The 17,251-nt window shown below is 48.6% G+C and overlaps 1 protein-coding gene across 1 annotated transcript; it reads right to left on the reverse strand.

Moving 5' to 3' along the window:
• Nucleotides 1-790: 790 nt before the first annotated feature.
• Nucleotides 791-15,930, reverse strand: NOX1 (NADPH oxidase 1). Its single transcript, XM_054040046.1, has 13 exons — nucleotides 15,886-15,930; nucleotides 9,336-9,431; nucleotides 8,770-8,880; nucleotides 7,130-7,214; nucleotides 6,261-6,409; nucleotides 5,950-6,131; nucleotides 5,435-5,573; nucleotides 4,184-4,276; nucleotides 3,703-3,938; nucleotides 3,414-3,576; nucleotides 3,020-3,166; nucleotides 2,582-2,706; nucleotides 791-1,564 (listed from the first exon to the last, which is right to left on the reverse strand). The coding sequence occupies exons 1-13, from the start codon at nucleotides 15,928-15,930 to the stop codon at nucleotides 1,438-1,440; spliced, it is 1,698 nt and encodes a 565-aa protein (XP_053896021.1). The 3' UTR covers nucleotides 791-1,437.
• Between the last annotated feature and the right edge of the window lie 1,321 nt (nucleotides 15,931-17,251).

Below are 17,251 nucleotides of genomic sequence, written 5' to 3' on the forward strand. Positions count from 1 at the left end.
AACTGGCCCCACTAAAAATGCCCACATCTGTGTCATTTTTCTTTCATTAACAACCCCATCAGTGAGAGAAAAAACATTTCAAACAGTTCATGGCAACCCCCCATTTAAGCGGTAAGGTCTTTTGTGATAGCAGGCAGGTGGGAACATTTAGCCCACAGGCACTTTGGCAAGATTTATGAGGCACCCTTATGAAAATGTGATGAAAATGTATCTGTCGCACTTGTCTGACTGAAGTTTGTCTTGGGCATTTCTTTCAGTGAATTGTGTGCTGGTGTAAGACACTGAATTGCAGCATTGGAGCACTCTGCCCACAACTGGGTGCAGCACAGGAAGCTGCAGTGCAACTGTTCCCACAACAGCCCTTACGCTTGTGCACATCCTTCTGTGGAAGATCTCCTATAGGGCTGAAATGGGTAGCTTATCTTTCAGTCCTACCCAGCCTGACATGAAAAATGCCATAGCGGATTGCTCAGCCCCTTGTTCTCAACTGGCAAATCAGCTGTGGCTGCTGTATCATTTAAGATATCTTCCATTCCTGGTAATATGTTTTTCTTCTCTTCTGGATACATTCAAGCAGGTTTCCTTTCTGTGAGTCACTCTCAATCGGGTTGTTAAACCTTTTCTGCTGTGGCTACTGGATGACAGAATATTAAAGGGTTCTGCTCACAATGTCACCAAACAGCTGTGATGGGAGAGTAGGTGGCAATTTGACTTTACTACTCTTTGTTTTTTACAGTTAGCGCAGATAGAGCACAGGTTCAACAGACACCGTAAGGCACTAGGTAAATGCTCTGTATTTGCATCTTAAATTGAACAGAATGGTTCACCTGGGTTGGGTTTTATCCCAAGCTATTTACAATGGAAGCAAGTTTTGTTTATTTTAATATTCATTTACAGAAACATTTATTGGAGAATATTTCCCCTTTGTGATGGATTAACTACAAACAACCTCTGTCCTTCTCCCCAGCAGATTTCCCCCAAGCTCATCATCCTGGAATTCTTCTGACCATGCCCAAAATCGTGTTTAATCATCAGTCTCAGACTTTATCAGTCCCTTGTCCAGGTGCCACAATCAAACTTTAAGATCATGCTGATTGCACCAGAAAGTCCATTTCAACTCCCATCTGCATGTGAGATCACTGTTGATCTCTAGTTAAGGAGACCCATTCCCCTCCCCTTCAAAAGAGATGCAAGGTGGAAAACTCAAAAGGACGCTTCCTTTGGAGGAATGCAGTGTTGTTTTGGAAGCTCACTTCTTCCTTGAGTTTAGTAGGTAGGAGACACATGGTTTGAATGGCAGCATTTCTCAGTAGTGTCAATCAGCGCATCCTGGGCAGGGCCAGGTTGATTCAGTCTTAAAAGGAGCTGTAGAGGATCAGATAATTGTTCTCTGGGAGGTTGTGGTGTCACACAGTGTAGTCGCCATGTTCCTGCTGCTTAGAAGTTCTCTTTGTTGAAGTAGAATTTGACCTTCCTAGGGTCCAGGCTGGAGTACTGATGGCAGCACTTCTGCAGACTCTCTGCCAAAGCTTGAGGCCCACAGAGGAACACCCCCACAACAGACCTGCACAGAACAAAGGAGATATTAGTGCTGGGGAGAAATAATCTGCCCTCTCCAGGCTCTGTCCAGGGCCCTTCACCATCTGTGGGCCTTCACTTGCCTCCATCTTCAGAACAACCCCCCCATCCTAGTCATTCATTGGTCCCTGCTGCTGGGGCAGCGTACCAGATGAATTACATTACATGCATTAGCCCATAGCTCCAGGGAACTCTGAGACCATGTGCACACTTAACTCCTAACATCCCTTACGCCCATCACCCCTACCTAAGAGGAGACTCCAGTCCTCTTTACAGCATTCAGAAGGGACAGCTGTGTGTGGAGGAGCCATGGAGAAGGATTTTACTGTGCAGGGTATTTATGATCTGTGCAGGAAACCTTCAGTGCTTCTCTCAAGAGATGCTTTGCCATCATCCTATAGAACCACTCTGTGGTCTGAGATCATTCAAAAGGGGTCCACACCTCCATTTGAAATTTGTTAGGGGTCCGCAAATGAAAAAAAGGTTGAAAACCACTGCCATAGAAGATCCTTGAATTTTGGCCTTGGGGCCAGTTTTCAGAGATGCTGAGCAGCCAAGACTCCACCTGAAGTTAGTAGGAGCTGTAGGTGTTCTACACCTCTGAAAAAAACCCAGGCTGTTAGAATCCAATAATCTGGGAGCTCTTCAAAAATTAACCATTGGAACAATTTACCAAGAGTTATGGTGAATTCTCCATCACTAGCAATTTTTAAATCAAGATTGGCTGTTTTTCTAAAAGATCTGCTCTAGGAATTATTTTGGCAAGTTCTCTTGCTTGTGTTATACAGGGTGTCAGATGATTACAATAGTCCCTAACCTATGAATCCAATCATTCTGGTTCTGTAGCATATGCAGCTCGTTCTCAGTGTCCTTACTTGGCACCTGTGCTTACAGAAGCAACACTAGACTTGCTGGGCATGCAGTCTGAGGAGGAAGAGGCCAGGTAACTTGAAGAGGCATTTCCAGCTGTAGCAACTTGGTCTCCAGGGCACTAGACACTTACCTGGGGTGGGCAGTTGCCACTGCAGAGAACTCATTGCTCCACATGGGTCTCCCAAAGGAGGTTTTCTGTTTGAGACCTGTCACCACATCCGTGTCTTTATCAAAGTTGAAAACTGCTTGGCCAGCCTAGAGTTACAGGAGATGAGTAAGAACAGGCAGACATCCTGCCAATGCCTGGAACCCAACAGAAGGGCTGCAGGAGCCCTCATTTATGAGGCCTTGGCCTCAACTGTTGCCACCCTCCTTGAGGGGTTAAATGGCAGAATCCCCACTCTGGTGCCTGTGTTAATCTCGTCTAGCTTTTAACATGGTGTTCTCACTTTCTTCCCATCCCTATCTACAGACGTTCTCCCCTGTTCCCTTCTGGGCTATAGTGTTCTCCCCTCCTAGACTGTGACACATCTCCTGCCATTAGGACCATATGGTGTATGTGACTCACAATGCTGTGGTCCCAGCCCGTGAGGAAGAGTCTGTAGTTCAGGAAACCAGTTTTGCCAGATTCCTCCATCTCTTGCTCCAGGGAGGCGAGCAGGTCATTGAACCAGGCAAACGCACCTGTATCCCGGCAGAGCCAGTAGAAGTAGATCTGCGATCCAACAGCACAAAGAGAAAGAGAGAGGTGTTACTGACAATGGGAGAGCTGTGCACTGCAGTGGAGCAGAGGAGAGAGTCCATTACAATAAGGACAGATTCAGCAGGAAGGCTGTAGCTTTGCACTCTAGGATGCTGTGGGATGATGGGACATTGCACTTTAAGGACACACAACAGGTTGCTGGGAATGAAGGTCAGACAGGCAGCTGTAGGGCCAGCCTTTCCCCCATTGCACTGGTTACCTTTTTGGTTTTGAGACGCTGGTCTGCATGCTGGAACTTGTACCAGATTGATTTCAGTACAGAGGCAAAGGGCGTGACCCCGATCCCTGCTCCCACCAGCATAGCAACCTCATACTGGAACACATCTTCACTGGCTGTGCCAAAGGGGCCATCCACCTCTATCCTGGTAAAATAAGTCAGGATCCAGGTAAGAGGTCGAAGCTGCCTTCCTGCATCACTTCATATCACAAAACTCTTCCCAGGGGGTGAGTTTTATTGGCTTCCTAACTCTAATGCTGCCCTGGCCTACCTGGGTGTCTTTGGTTTCTGCTGCTGAAAGGTATCAATAAGATTCTCTGTCCAGTCCCCTGCTGCCCGGATGTGGACAGAAAAGAAGTCTTCTTCTGGTGCAGAGGTCAGGGTGAAAGGATGCCACTCCAGGCGCGAGACAGAGGGGCAATTGATGAAAATATACTGGCCCACTTCCATGCTGAAGCCTTTCTTGTGCATCTGTAGTTCTAAAACTTTTGATGGGTGCACAACAGCCTGTAGGAAAGATACATCCACAAAGCATGAGTATGTCCCACTCAGCTGCCTCTACAGTGACACCACTGCTTGGGCTGAGCGTGGAGTAGCTAGGAGCACCCCACACAGGGAGCATACTGTGACTCCTGCTGGGAAAGACTGGGATTGGAGTGGCTAGGAGCTCCCATAGGTAGTGCTTCTATCCCATTGCCTACAGTGACTCCTGCTGGGAGAGGCTACACTGGCTGGGCCGAGACACCCCTTACCTTTGTGATGACGACCCTCTGTCGAGAACGCCAAAAGCGTAAGACCCGCTCAAAGACATAGAGAAGGATTGGGGTCAGCACCCACTGCCAGGACTGTTGAGACAGAAGTGAGTAATATATTGTGAGAGTCTTTCCATCTCTGGAGGAGCCGATGTGCACTGAGGGGAGGTTTGGCAGTGTAGGGCACTGATGTCCCTATAGGGTGATTCCCAGATCAAACGTTCTCACTTAATGTTTTGGGAAATGTCTTTATGACACAGGAGATATGGCTCCATGCTGGTGCAAGGTGACATGGGCACACCAGGATTGGTATTAGTACCTTATACCTATAGAGCACTGTCCCACCCACTGTAATTCAGGTTCCCAAGCTCCCGTCACCAGGAAGTCTGGGCAGAGGGCAAGAGCCATTGCTCAGGAGTTGTCCCTGCAATCCATGCCAGCTTGGCACAGAGCTCCCCGGGGCGATGCTCACTAGTGCAGTGTGGGTTACAGCAAGTGAGAGGAAGGTATTTCAGTCTAGACTAACAGATGTATTGGAGCATAAGCTTTCGTGGGTGAATGCCCACTTCGTCGGCTTATGCTCCAATACACCTGTTAGTCTTAAAGGTGTCACAGGACTCTCTGTTGCTTTTTACAGATCCAGACTAACACGGCTACCCCTCTGATATTTCAGTGTAATGTCAATTCAGAGAAAAGAAAAGCTGGGTTTCCAAGCCCCTCTTCAGAGGGCTGTGTATATTGTTCATGTCGTCCCCTCTTCTTAACCCTTTTGAGACTTGGCTAGCTGGATGACACTGAGGTCTACCCCCAGAGCAGCAGGTTGGAGCTGCTCTGGCCTGATAGGAGCCTTGCCCAGTGCTGCTGCCATTTCTCACAAACCCTGTCAGACTGGGAACCAGCAGGGAAGAGGTGGGTTGGCCAGGAGTGTACATTGGGGGAAGGGAGGGGCTGTCTTGGCAAGAAGCACCTGGAAAGTTGAGCAGGGCTGAGGCAGGCTGTGAAGGTCCCCATGTGGGATACTTGGCATGGGGAGGTGTTAGGAAGGTGGGAGGGAGCTTGTTCCATTGGCAGGCATGAGTGGCAGGGAGGGAAAGGAATTAGGAGGGTCAGAGAACTCCTCTCCCATCACACCATGGAAAATGAGATTGTGTCAGTGGCTGTGCAGCGCCCTCCTGATGGGATAAGGGTGAGGTCTATCAGTTAGCTCAGCGTGGTCTCCTGCCAGCTATTGTCTGCACTGGAAGGACTCACCTCAGCTGGGATGCTCCCAAACTCGGGCTCTTCACAATGGGAGAATGTGTTGTTTCTTCCCCAGTGTGTAGGGTCCTGCGCACAGTGCTCGGGGTTGTGCTTATTCAAGCTCTCTGCTGTCTGCCCACGAACAAGACCACTGGGAGAGGAGATAAATGTCACCTCAGTTCTCCTGATCCAAGCCTATCTCCCTGCTTCACCTTCATAAACTGCTCAGCAAATGAGGAAGGGGAGACGCTGGCCTAGCGATGGGGAGCATGTGATAGCAGGAGGTTCTGCTGGCAAACGGGGGAGGGTGGAAGAGTCAGAGGAGGGGGTTGGGTAAAGGGAGGGTGAGACAGGTGCTTGGATGGGAAGCAGGGAGGGCGCCAGATGCTCCATGGCAGTAGGGATGTGGTGTGAGAGTCACATGCCAGGGTAGGAAATGGGGAGTGCATGACAGACGGGGAGGTGGACAGCATCTGCCAGTGAGATGCCATTTGGGAGTGACGTGTGGCTATTGTGTGGTGCCTTACGCGATGCCATGGATGACAAGGCCGGCGAAGTAGATGACGAAGAGATGGTGTGTGTACCAGAAGACCTCGAAATAGCTCCTGCGGATGAACTCCATGGAGGAGGTGACCATGAGGATCAGCGCCACAGTGATGATCACGCCTGTCAGGCCCGGGATGGTAGTGAATGTTACGTACGCTGGAGTCTGCAAGAGAACACAGCGAGGACATGGAGATGGTCACAAAGTCAGCAGGCAGCACAGAATGAAGCCTTGGCGCCCTGTGGCAGCCACCCTGGGGCTCACATCCCCACAAGGCAGGTCCTGAGCACTCACCGTGCTGTTGGTGTGGATGGGGTTTAGCCACTTGTTACTCTCCTCATCTTGGTGCAGGTCGGAGAGGATAGAGGAGAGGCTCCTATCTGCAGCTTGCTGGCTGTTATTGTACCACTCAAAGTTACACAGGTGGGCAATGATGTGAACAGCTGAACATCACCGACACAGAGAGAGAGAGAGATTGGAACCAACCTACACCCTGAGAGTCCATCACCCAGGGCAAGTCTACACTGGAATAAAAGACCTGCGGCACAGCCATGGCTGGCCAGGCTTAGCCGACTTGGGTTGTGGAGCTAAAATTGCTGGATAGATGTTCGGGCTTGGGCTGGAGCCCAGGCTCTGGCACCCTCCCACATTGCGTGGTCTCATAACCTGGGATCCAGCCCGAGCACAAACGCCTACACAGCAATTTTACAACCCTGCAGCCCTGTCCCTGGGAGCCCACATCAGCTGACCTGGGCCAGGTGCAGGTCTTTAATTGCTGTGTAGACGTACACCCAGAGACCTGCTGCAAGCCAAGGCAGCACAGCTTGCAGTGAAAGGGTCAGCACCCCACCCTATTGCCCTCTTGGTTATAGAATCCATGCTCGCCACATAGAGACTGAGTTCAGACCCTGATCAGTGTCCCACTGGGGAGGGCCTGGGCATCTGCTCACTCTGCCCCCAGTAGGGTGCCAATTTTGGTTGGATGTATTCCTGGAAGTTTCATCACATGACAATGTTTAATTCCTGGACACTCCAGGACAATCTTGGCGGGTTAGCAACCCTAGCCCCCAGGCGAGGGGGAACCTGAACCAGCGACTGCTGGCTGGTGCAGCACTTTCCTGTACTGAGCGGCGGTTCGTGTGCGAGGTGGGTGCCTGAGTTACCTGTGAACAGGGCAATTGCATAGCCCACAAGCTTGTGGAAGGTGAGGTTGTGATCCAGCTGCTTCCTCATTGTGCGCCTGCAACACTACAGGGAGGAGAGGAAACGATCAGCAAACGGGGAGCTGCTTCCAGACTGTGGGGGCAAGAGGGCAGGGCCAGCCCCTCACTGAGTGGGGCAGGTGGGGGAGGGGAGACTGGGGGCAGAATGACCCCTCCCCATGTGGGGCACGGGGAGGCCCTAGGGGTGGGCAGGCAGGGACACACAGGGCCAGGGGCCATGTTGTGTATTGAATCTAGCTGTAGCCAATGAGGGGACCTTGGCCTCAGCTGGAGCCACTTGGGCATTGGTGCTAGCAACCCTGCCCCTGTGATTAATGGCTTTCCCCCTACCAGGACCGGCTCTAGGCACCAGCAAACCAAGCACGTTCTTGGGGTGGCACAATTTCAGAGGTGGCATTCCGGGCGCTCTCGGAGGTTGTTGTTGTTTTTTTTTTTTTGCTTGGGGCAGAAAAAACCTAGAGCTGGCCCTGCCCCCTACCCTGCCTCCTGAGAAAAAGCAACCAATCAGAGCTGCTGCAGAAGGCACATGGAGCCCAGCTCGTGCCCTCAGAAGCCAGAACACCTTTTGGGTGAGGGAGGAGATGACACCTTTCTCAGAGTGGGGGGGGGGGTCTCCCCCCCACCCCAAACCTGGGTTCAGTCTGTTCCCTGCCCCTTTCCCTCCATCCCTGCAACACCCAGCCCGGGAGGATGTAGAGGGGGTGAAGAGCCCCTGAAGTTGCCCCTTCTGGCCTAGGAAAGGGGAGGAGGGGACCCTGCTGCAGCCCCCCAGGTCCAGGAGAGGAGGCTGCAGAACCCTTGGAGCTGAAGGAGGAGCAGAGGGGCAAGGAGCAGATGCAGGGGGTGGATAATTAATTACTGGGCTGAAGGAGGGGCTGTGGGGGGACACGGAAGTAATTAATGGGAACTGTGAGCATTGGGGAGATGGGGGGTGAAGGAGGGGCTGTGGGGGGACACGGAAGTAATTAATGGGAACTGTGAGCATTGGGGAGATGGGGCAGCAGCAGTAAAACCTCCTCACACTGTGTATATGGAAGTGTTGGCAGCACTGATTTCACACACACACCCTGAGGCGAGGGCGTTCAAAGGCCACATCACAAACACAGTAAAATTTGATACCATCAGATCAGGATTAAACAAAGACTGTGAATGGCTAGCCAACTACAAAAGCAGTTTCTCCTCCCTTGGTGTTCACACCTCAACTGCTAGAAGAGGGCCTGATTGAACTAACCTCATTATCTCCAGACTGATTCTTGCCTGCATATTTATACCTGCCTCTGGAAATTTCCATTACATGCGTCTGACGAAGTGGGCATTCATCCACAAAAGCTTATGCTCCTATCCATATGTTAGTCTTTAAGGTGCCACAGGACTCTGTTGCTTTTTACAGTAATATTTGTAAATTACTTTTGGGCCAGTCTCCTGATGTTTTGGTGTCTGGCTCATTCTGTCACTAGTGCGTGACCGTGCTGGGTGTGACTGGCCGGGAGTGCCAGGTGAGGCCAGAATCAGTCCTAGTCTTGGGTGAGCATTTGTGCAGTGGGTTGGGGAGTGAGGGTGGGGAAGGGCTGGTCACTCACCGAGCAAGTGCCCCTCAGGAAGGAGAGCAGGTTGCGACACACTGGTAACAGGATCAGCATGCTGTTAAAGTTAAGGCATTTTGCAGAGGCCCGGGCCCATGCCAGTGCAGACTGGTGGGGGATGTGCAAAGACAGGGTCAGTCTCATTTTGTGGGTGCCCATCAATAACCAGCTATCACTGTATACTCCATACTGCATTTGGCTTTAATGCAGGAGCCTGAGGCCCTTCATATACCCCAGGGAGGGTGGGATTTTTCCATCCTCCCCTCACTGAACCGCAGTGGGTGCTACTGTATGTCAACCACTACTCGCTAGTGTTCTGCCCCAGACTACTAGTGTGATGAAATCCCAAAGGGGTCACAGCCACAAAGAGCCTCCCTGTGTACTCCATTTGGAGCAGCACCAGCAGGAAATGGGAGGAGTTTACATACCTGGCCCATCTCCAGCCTGATGTGGGGCTGTGATGGGAAAGGCTTCCTATTTCTGAGATGGGAAACACTCCCAGCTGATAAGGTCAGTGTCTGGCAAAAAGAGGGGTAGGGGAGAGAGAGGGAGACTGTCCTTACCCCAAGTAGCACTCTGGTGTAGTAGAACTTCTTATCCCTGTCAAACAGCAGGAAGTAATATACAAACAGGAAAACATTTAGGCCCAACCAGGCTGCCTAGAAAGCGGGGGAGAAAAGACAGTTAAATGGCAATTGAAAGACCCCACAATCAAACAGGGTGTTAGTGTGTCTAAGGGGAGGAGGTGACAACACAAGAATTGTGTTCCTTTATTTCAGTGAAGCTTAAAGGGAAATGCTAGTGTACTATAAAACTCAGGAGGGCCAGATCCTCAGCTGCCATAGTTCTACTGACTTCAGGGGAGTTATTCCAATTTATATCAGCTCAGGATGTGACCCATGGGCTGTAATCACTGCATCTAATTACAAAGCAGAGTGATCACTCGCAGCAGCACTTTCAAAGAGGCCCACTGATTTTGGTGCCCATTTTGAGACGCTTTGTGCCTGATGTTCTGAGATGCCATGGCACCCCTTGAGACCAGTAGAAGCTGTGAGAGCTCAGTACTGTGCTGGTGTTCCTGGGAGAAGGAGTTGGCCCTGCAGCCCTAGAGGGATAAGGCCTCATTTTCTGAGGTGAGAGCACGCACAGAAAGCCCCTATTGAAGTCACGGAGAGCTGGATGCCAAGGAGGACGCAGAGCTTGCAAGGCTGAAGGAACTTCCGTTTCCAAACGCTCCTTGTATTGGCAAACTTTAGTAGGGCAGACGAGTTCTCAGCGTGAGTCCAGGGGAACTGTGGTGGAAATGAAGGGAGAATGTCCCCCTTATCTGAGGCTATTTGCCCTGTAGGTGATGAAGCAAGGGCCGGACTAACAGAAAGTCCATCCAGGGCCAGCTCCAGCCACCAGCCGAGCAAGCTAGTGCTTGGGGCGGCAGCTTGTAGGAGGCGGCATTCTGCCCAATCCTAGGGCGGCACGGCTGCTTTTTATTTTATTTTATTTTGTTGTTCTGCTACGGCCGCCATGTAGGGGGCGGCGGCGCAGAGGACAGGAACACCCTGCAGCAAGCCTGGCAGGGCAGCCCGCGTCCTTCCCTCCCAGCCAACCGGAGCGGTGCGGAGCCCTCCCGGCAGGGGGCACGGTGGGAGGGGCCGCATGGCAGTGCCCTGCTGAAGCCCTGGCCGCCCCCCTTCTCTCTCTCCCCCCACTCCCTTCCCCTCCCCCCGCTAGCCGGGGCACATCTGCAGGGCAGGGAGTCCCCCTGCACCCTGGCTCTGGCCGCGCCGCAGGTTTTTTGTTTTTTTTTTTGCTTTGCCGTTCTGGCCGCCGCGGGTTTTTTTTTTTTTGCTTGGGGCAGCCAGAAAGCCAGAGCTGGCCCTGAGTCCATCAGCTGGTTCTGCTTGTGTCACTGTTCCCCTGGGTCCCACCTGTCATCTGGCTTTGGGGTGCTGTTCAGAGCCCCAGATAGGACTACAGTAGTGCTGCTCAGTCTCTCAGCGAGAAGGGTTAGCATCTCCCCTTCCCCCCAAATAAGAGCATGATGCTGTTCATGGACAGTTTCCATTCAGCCCGTCGGATCAAGTCAGTGACAGAACAGTTCATGGGTATCTGAGGGCTGTGTCCTGGCCTAGGTGAGAGGAGTTGCTGGTTCTCAGTCTAGCTCCCAGCGGAGAAGTGCCCATATTACAATCACCTGGCATAGCTGGCACTCTGTCTCAGCAGAGAAGCCAACGGCAATGCGTAAAGTGATCTGAAAAAACTGGTAGGACTATCATATTGTGGGAGCAGCAGGTTTGGTAAGACAGTGTTTAAAATGCACCCCTCAGCAACCCAGGTCAGTGTTTATATATTTCTTTAATTTGTTGGGTCTGTGACTCCTTGCAAACATGGCCTTTGCCCTCCCTCAGCACACGCACACACACTAAGCACTGGCTGAATGGGCCATGGAGACATCCCTCTCATCCCTCACCCCTCCAGGGCAGGGTAGCAGCTGTTGGGAGGAATCCAGCCCTACCGTACCTAAACTGTCTGTGGTCTGTGGATATGTAGGGGGCTTCCATCTCCAGGGCAGTCAGGCTAGCATCTTTCCCCAGCAATAGTAGCTCTTATCAAACGTCAAGAGAGCTAAAATCCCTCAAGCACAAATCCCACATCAGATCTCTGTGCTTCTATGGTAGCTGTTGACTACTGAGTTAGATCCTGATCCTGCAGCTGGCTCCATGCAGGCAAACCCCTGTGCCCAGCCCATGCAGAGTCCACTGATGCCAAAGCAGCTCAGCATGGGTGCAGAGTTTGCCTACACAGACCCAGTTGCAGGATCAGAGCCAGGCATTGCAGATCTTCCAAGATATTTAGATGCCTAACTCCCTTTGAGCATTTGGGCCAAATTCCACTTTTAGTGACACAGGTGTAAATCCAGAGTAAATGCTAACTTCTGTGCAGTGACTGGCTTTACACCCCTGTAACTGAGAGCAGGATCTGATCCCATTTTCACTAGACACTGTAGATCATTTCTTTCATCTTACACCATAGTTTAGCTTGCTTAGTAATTTAGTAGGCGTAGTCACACAGTAATCCTGGGACCAACATGGCTGCAACACCACTGCAAACAAAACTGTCTATGGAATTTAAAGTGTTCACATGAAGTCAGTGTGTGCGAAGCTGTAAACTCAAGGGGAAGCAGAAGGAGGCATTTAATTCTTAGCAAAGCACCCAAAGTATGTACTATTGGATAGATGCTACCACGACACTAGCCAGCCAGAATCCTAATGGGAAACACTGAAAGAACATGCATTTATTGTTTTAGAATGATTTTTTTATCATTACAATGTTTTTATTTGAACCAAATTCAGCAGTCCTTATCGAGCAAAAGTCCCATGGACTTTATTAGGAGGTAACTTGAGCACTTCGGATAGAGCTCAAAAAGGTACTTAAACTCGTGCCTAACTCATGGGGGGGAGGGATAGCTCAGTGGTTTGAGCATTGGCCTGCTAAACCCAGGGTTGTGAGTTCAATCCTTGAGGGGGCCACTTGGGGATCTGGGGCAAAATCAGTACTTGGTCCTGCTAGTCAAGGCAGGGGGCTGGACTCAATGACCTTTCAAGGTCCCTTCCAGTTCTAGGAGATGGGATATCTCCATTAATTTTATTTATTTTTTATTTTTTTAACTGTGGCATGTAACCAATCGTTTAAATCAGCCATTGTACCAGCTGACTGGTGGATAGCTAATTTGATACTGATTTTCTTTTAAAAAGGCTCTAGAGGCAATCCTGGCAATTATAGGCTGGTAAGCTTAATTTGAGTACTGGGCAAATTGGTTAAAACTGTAGTAAAGAACAGAATTATCAGAAGTATAGATGAACATGGTGTGTTGGGGAAGAGTCAACTCCCTTTTGTAAAGGGAAATCATGCTTCACCAATCTATTAGAATTCTTTGAGAGGGTCAACAAACATTTGGACGGGGGAAATCCAGTGAATATAGTTTACTTGGACTTTCAGAAAACTTTTGACAAGGTCCCCCACCAAAGGCTCTTAAGCAAAGAAAGGAGTCCTGGGATAAAAGGAAAGGTCCCTACATGGATCACTAACTGGTTAAAAGATAGGAAACAAAGGGTAGGAATAAATGGTCAGTTTTCACAGCAGAGAGAGGTAAATAGTGGGGTCCCCCAAGGATCTATGCAGGGACTAGTGCTGTTCAATATATTCATAAATGATCTGGAAAAGGGGATGAACAGTGAGGTGGCAAAGTTTGCAGATGATACAAAATAACTCAAGATAGCTAAGTCCAAAGCAGACTGAAAAGAGGGATCTCACAAAACTGGGTGACTGGGCAAAAAAATAGCAGGAGAAATTCAGCGTTGATAAATACAAAGTAATGCTCATTTGAAAACATAATCCCAATTATACACACAAAATTATGGGGTTGAAATTAGCTGTTACTTCTCAGGAAAGGATAGTTCTCTGAAAACATCTGCTCAATGTACAGCAGCTGTCAAAAAAGCTAACAATGTTAGGAATCATTAGCAAAGGGATAGATAATAAGACAGAAAATATCACAGTTCTACTATATAAATCCATGGTCCTCCCATACCTTGAATATTGTGTGTAGTTCTGGTCACCCTTTCTCAAAAAAGACATGTTAGAATTAGAAAAGGTACAGAGAATGATTAAGGGTATGGAACAGGTTTCATATGAAGAGAGATTAAAAAGACTGGTACTGTTCATCTTGGAAAAGAGATAATTGAGGGGAATATGATAGAGGTCTATAAAATCATGAACGATGTGGAAAAAGTGAATAAGGGAGTTATTTATTGCTTCACATAACACAGGAACCAGGCGTCACCCAATGAAATTAATAGGCAGCAGGTTTAAGACAAACATAAGGAACATGGGCGCAGTCGCCGCATCCCCAGCCCCAGTACTCAGGTGGCTGGGCGGCGCGGTTGCCGCACCCCTAGCTCTGGGGCTCTGGCCAGCCCCCAGTTCCAGTGCTCGGGCAGCTAGTCCCGGAACGCTGGTCAGGCAGCACAGCCCAGCACCAGCCGCCCCAGCGCCCCCGAGTCCCTGCAGGAGGCACACTGGCCTGGGGGCGGGGCCACGGTAGGCTGTCCCACCACCCATGATAAGGAAGTTCTTCATCACATAACCTATAGAACTCATTGCTAGGGGATGTTGTGAAGGCCAAAAGTATAACTGGGTTCAGAAAAGAATTAGACAAGTTCATGGAGGATAGGTCCACCAATGGCTATTAGCCAGTAAGGTCAGGGACACACACAACCCTGTGCTCTGGTGTCCCTAAACCTCCAATTGCTAGAAGCTGGTATTGGATGACAGGGGATGGATCACTCAATACATTGCTCTGTTCCATTCACTCCCTCTGAAGCATCTGGCCACTTCAGAATACAGAATATTGAACTAGATGGCCCATTGGCCTGACCCAGTATGGTCCTTCTTATGCTTTTATGTTTAAACATATGAGTAGTCTAATTAACATCAAGAGGACTACTCACATGCTTAAAGTTAGGCACGTGTTTCAACACCTGCCTGAATCGGGGCCTTTATTATTTAAGCGTTGACAATGTGTGTAACACAAGCAAATAGTCCTTGTCCTGAAGATCTTACTGTCTAAAATGGATAACCTATTTGGGCCTTGATACTATAACAAGCTTTGCACCGGTATAATCTGGGCCCTGTAAAGGAAGAAGAGGTCCCCTGGGTGTGTGACCCTGGTAAATCAGTAGAGCCCTGCGCGGACACAAAATTTGTATCTGCATCCGACCCACAAAAATGCGTATATCTGTGGATATAAAGCGGATATCTGCAGATATGCAAGGCTCTGTAGATCAGTGCCTTAGGTACAATGCTGTTTTTCTATCACTTCCACTGTTTCTTTCTCACAAAGGGAATGAACTGGATTCAACAGCAAGCAACTATGATGAAATATATAAGAGATCGTGATCTTAGGTTGGAACTAAGCAGGGGAGCAGAGAAATTCTTAACAAAATTATGCTGTTGTCATTCCTTTATCTATAAAGAATGAGGAAAGGGAAATAGAGAAAATGTTTGACATGGCAGCAGGGTTTTGTAGTTTTCTCTGAAGAAATCCTTAAATATAATAAAAGTTGAACTGACAGAATGGTGGGGGAGGGGCAATCTGTGAATATTCATTCAAATTGAAAAACGGATTTTGATGTAACTGTGTTTGGCCCCATCTTTTGTGGCTTTTGCTTTCCACGAACATTTGACCAGCCAGGTTTTACCAGTGTGAATATTCCCAAAAAGCAAATTTGAAGCCTGAATATTTCCCAAAAGCAACATTTCAGATTGTGTATTCAATTACAATATTCAGCATTCTAAATGTGTGATGTGTTGGCTAGTTGGACTAGCTCACAAACAGAGCAAGTGTCAAAATATTGGAATTTCCCATGCAATGGAAATTCCAATTTTTGCTAAGCTCTGTTTGTGAGCTATTCACATTGGGGAAACATTTCATGAAGAAAGTCACTAATCATTTTGGATAAAAACATCTGAGAATTTCACAATCTGATCATTAAATTTTCTTTAATGGAAAAAGGGAAATTCAATGAATAAATTATTTGCTTAGTAATAAATACTGTAGATTTTAATCAGTTAGTTTGAACATAAAACAAAGATTTGAGTGATTTTTTTTTTTTTTTAAATACAGATTTTCAAAAGACCTCAGGCCAAATTCATCCCTGGTGTGACTCATTCCAAGCCAACTGAATCATGCTATAGATTAATTTTTCCTTCCTCTTTCCTGTTTTAATGGTTTATACCTTGTCTAAGTAGCCAGTCTATTTATCCTCCTTCCAAGCAAGCCCCAGATGTGGAGTTTTGTAAGGACCCAATTCAGGGCAGCATATCAGCATGTTCTTAACGTGTGCTAAAATCCCTGTGCTTACAGGTAAGAATGTGCTGAATTGGTGTCCTGAGTTCAGGTTTATTCAGTAAAGCTACTGGTAGTTGTACAAAATGAGCAGTATTTGCCATTTCTCCATGACCAGCTAGTGCTAGATATCTTTTTTTTTTTTTTTAAATGTGTCCCTCATGGTCTAAAAAGACTCTCTAACTGGATATGAGTAAAGAGTCACTTACGATCACCACAGCTGGAAACCAGTGGTTCACGACCCAGTTTCCCATTGGTGTTCTACAAGGATCTGTGCTGTGGCCGCTCTTCTCTGGCTGCCTGCGTGTCCAGATAGATTCGCCTTTTCTCTCTCTGTATCTCTCAGGATCTGTGTGTGACTCTGTGTGTCTCTCTTTTCACTTGTTTCACCTGTTTTATAAGGTTGGCAGGTGGTCTGGAATTTGTAGCCCTGCCTGGCCCATGAGAATGGAACTGCAGGGGTTTTCCCCGCTGGACTTCCATTAAGGAAATGCTAAGCATTATTTTTTTTAAACTCAGATTCTCCCAGAAAGGGCCTTACTGCTCTACCAAGAAACACCCGCAGCAAAATACCAGCCTTGTCTATCCAGAATAATATTCATGAGCCTTTATTCATTCATTCAGTGCACCCAGGCTAGGGCACACCCAAACCAGGGCGAGTTTCACACTACTTGGTGTTTTTCTGCAAGCCCCAGTTCCTGGAGTCAAGTGGTCTTGAGAGATTCTAGCCCACATGGTTGCAAAGAGAAGCTGGAATATGTGACCTGAGTGATGGCTCAGAAACCAAAAACCAAATAAAAAGACCCTCCCTCCCCAATTATTACTTTGAAAAATCTCATGATGTGGGGGGGCCTGACTCATGATATTTGAATGCCTGGGGCTGGCAATACTGGAGATGGGGGAGACGGGATGTGTAGAGCTGGTGTCTGGGTGTATGTATTGGAAATGGGTGTGAACTAATAAGCTCAAATCCAGATTTGGATCTAGCTCAGGGGTGTATGGAGTCAGAGTTCTGGTTTGGCCAGTCATAGAGGGTCCTGAACAGGGGAGTTTGCAGCCAGCTTGAACTTCTCCAAAGATGAAGTGCTTCAGATCCATCTCCAGAGTGGTGTCAGAACTCTGCAGGGTAGATGGTGGTGTCCCAATCAGCTGTTAGAAAGACAGAAGAATAAGTATCAGGAGGACTAGATGGCTCAAGTGACTGTTACAAGGAATACGCTGCCTTTCTCTCTGGGACAGCTCAGGAGCGACAGAAGTGTGTTACAATCCGGTGGCTGTTTGGTGATCCATCCAGAATATGTTTGGGCTTTGATTAGTTCTTAACTGACAAGTGTTTACATAACAAAAAAATGTTCCCCTGCTGAGTGAATTCATCTCTGCGTGGAGGGAAAAGGGGGAGTACTCTTCAGGGATAATTGATCTTTGGGAGTGGAGAGTGTTCCTAAATGAGTCCATTTCTGAGCAAGTGGGAAAATGCACTCCCTGCTCTGTGCAGAAAGGATTTCCCATAATTGGCCAGGTGCTGTATGGGGCTTTTCACCTTCCTCCAAAGCAGTGGATAGCACTGGAGGCAGG

Source organism: Malaclemys terrapin, chromosome 9 (assembly GCF_027887155.1).
Source record: "Malaclemys terrapin pileata isolate rMalTer1 chromosome 9, rMalTer1.hap1, whole genome shotgun sequence".
In the NCBI taxonomy this organism is placed as follows: Eukaryota; Metazoa; Chordata; order Testudines; family Emydidae; genus Malaclemys; species Malaclemys terrapin.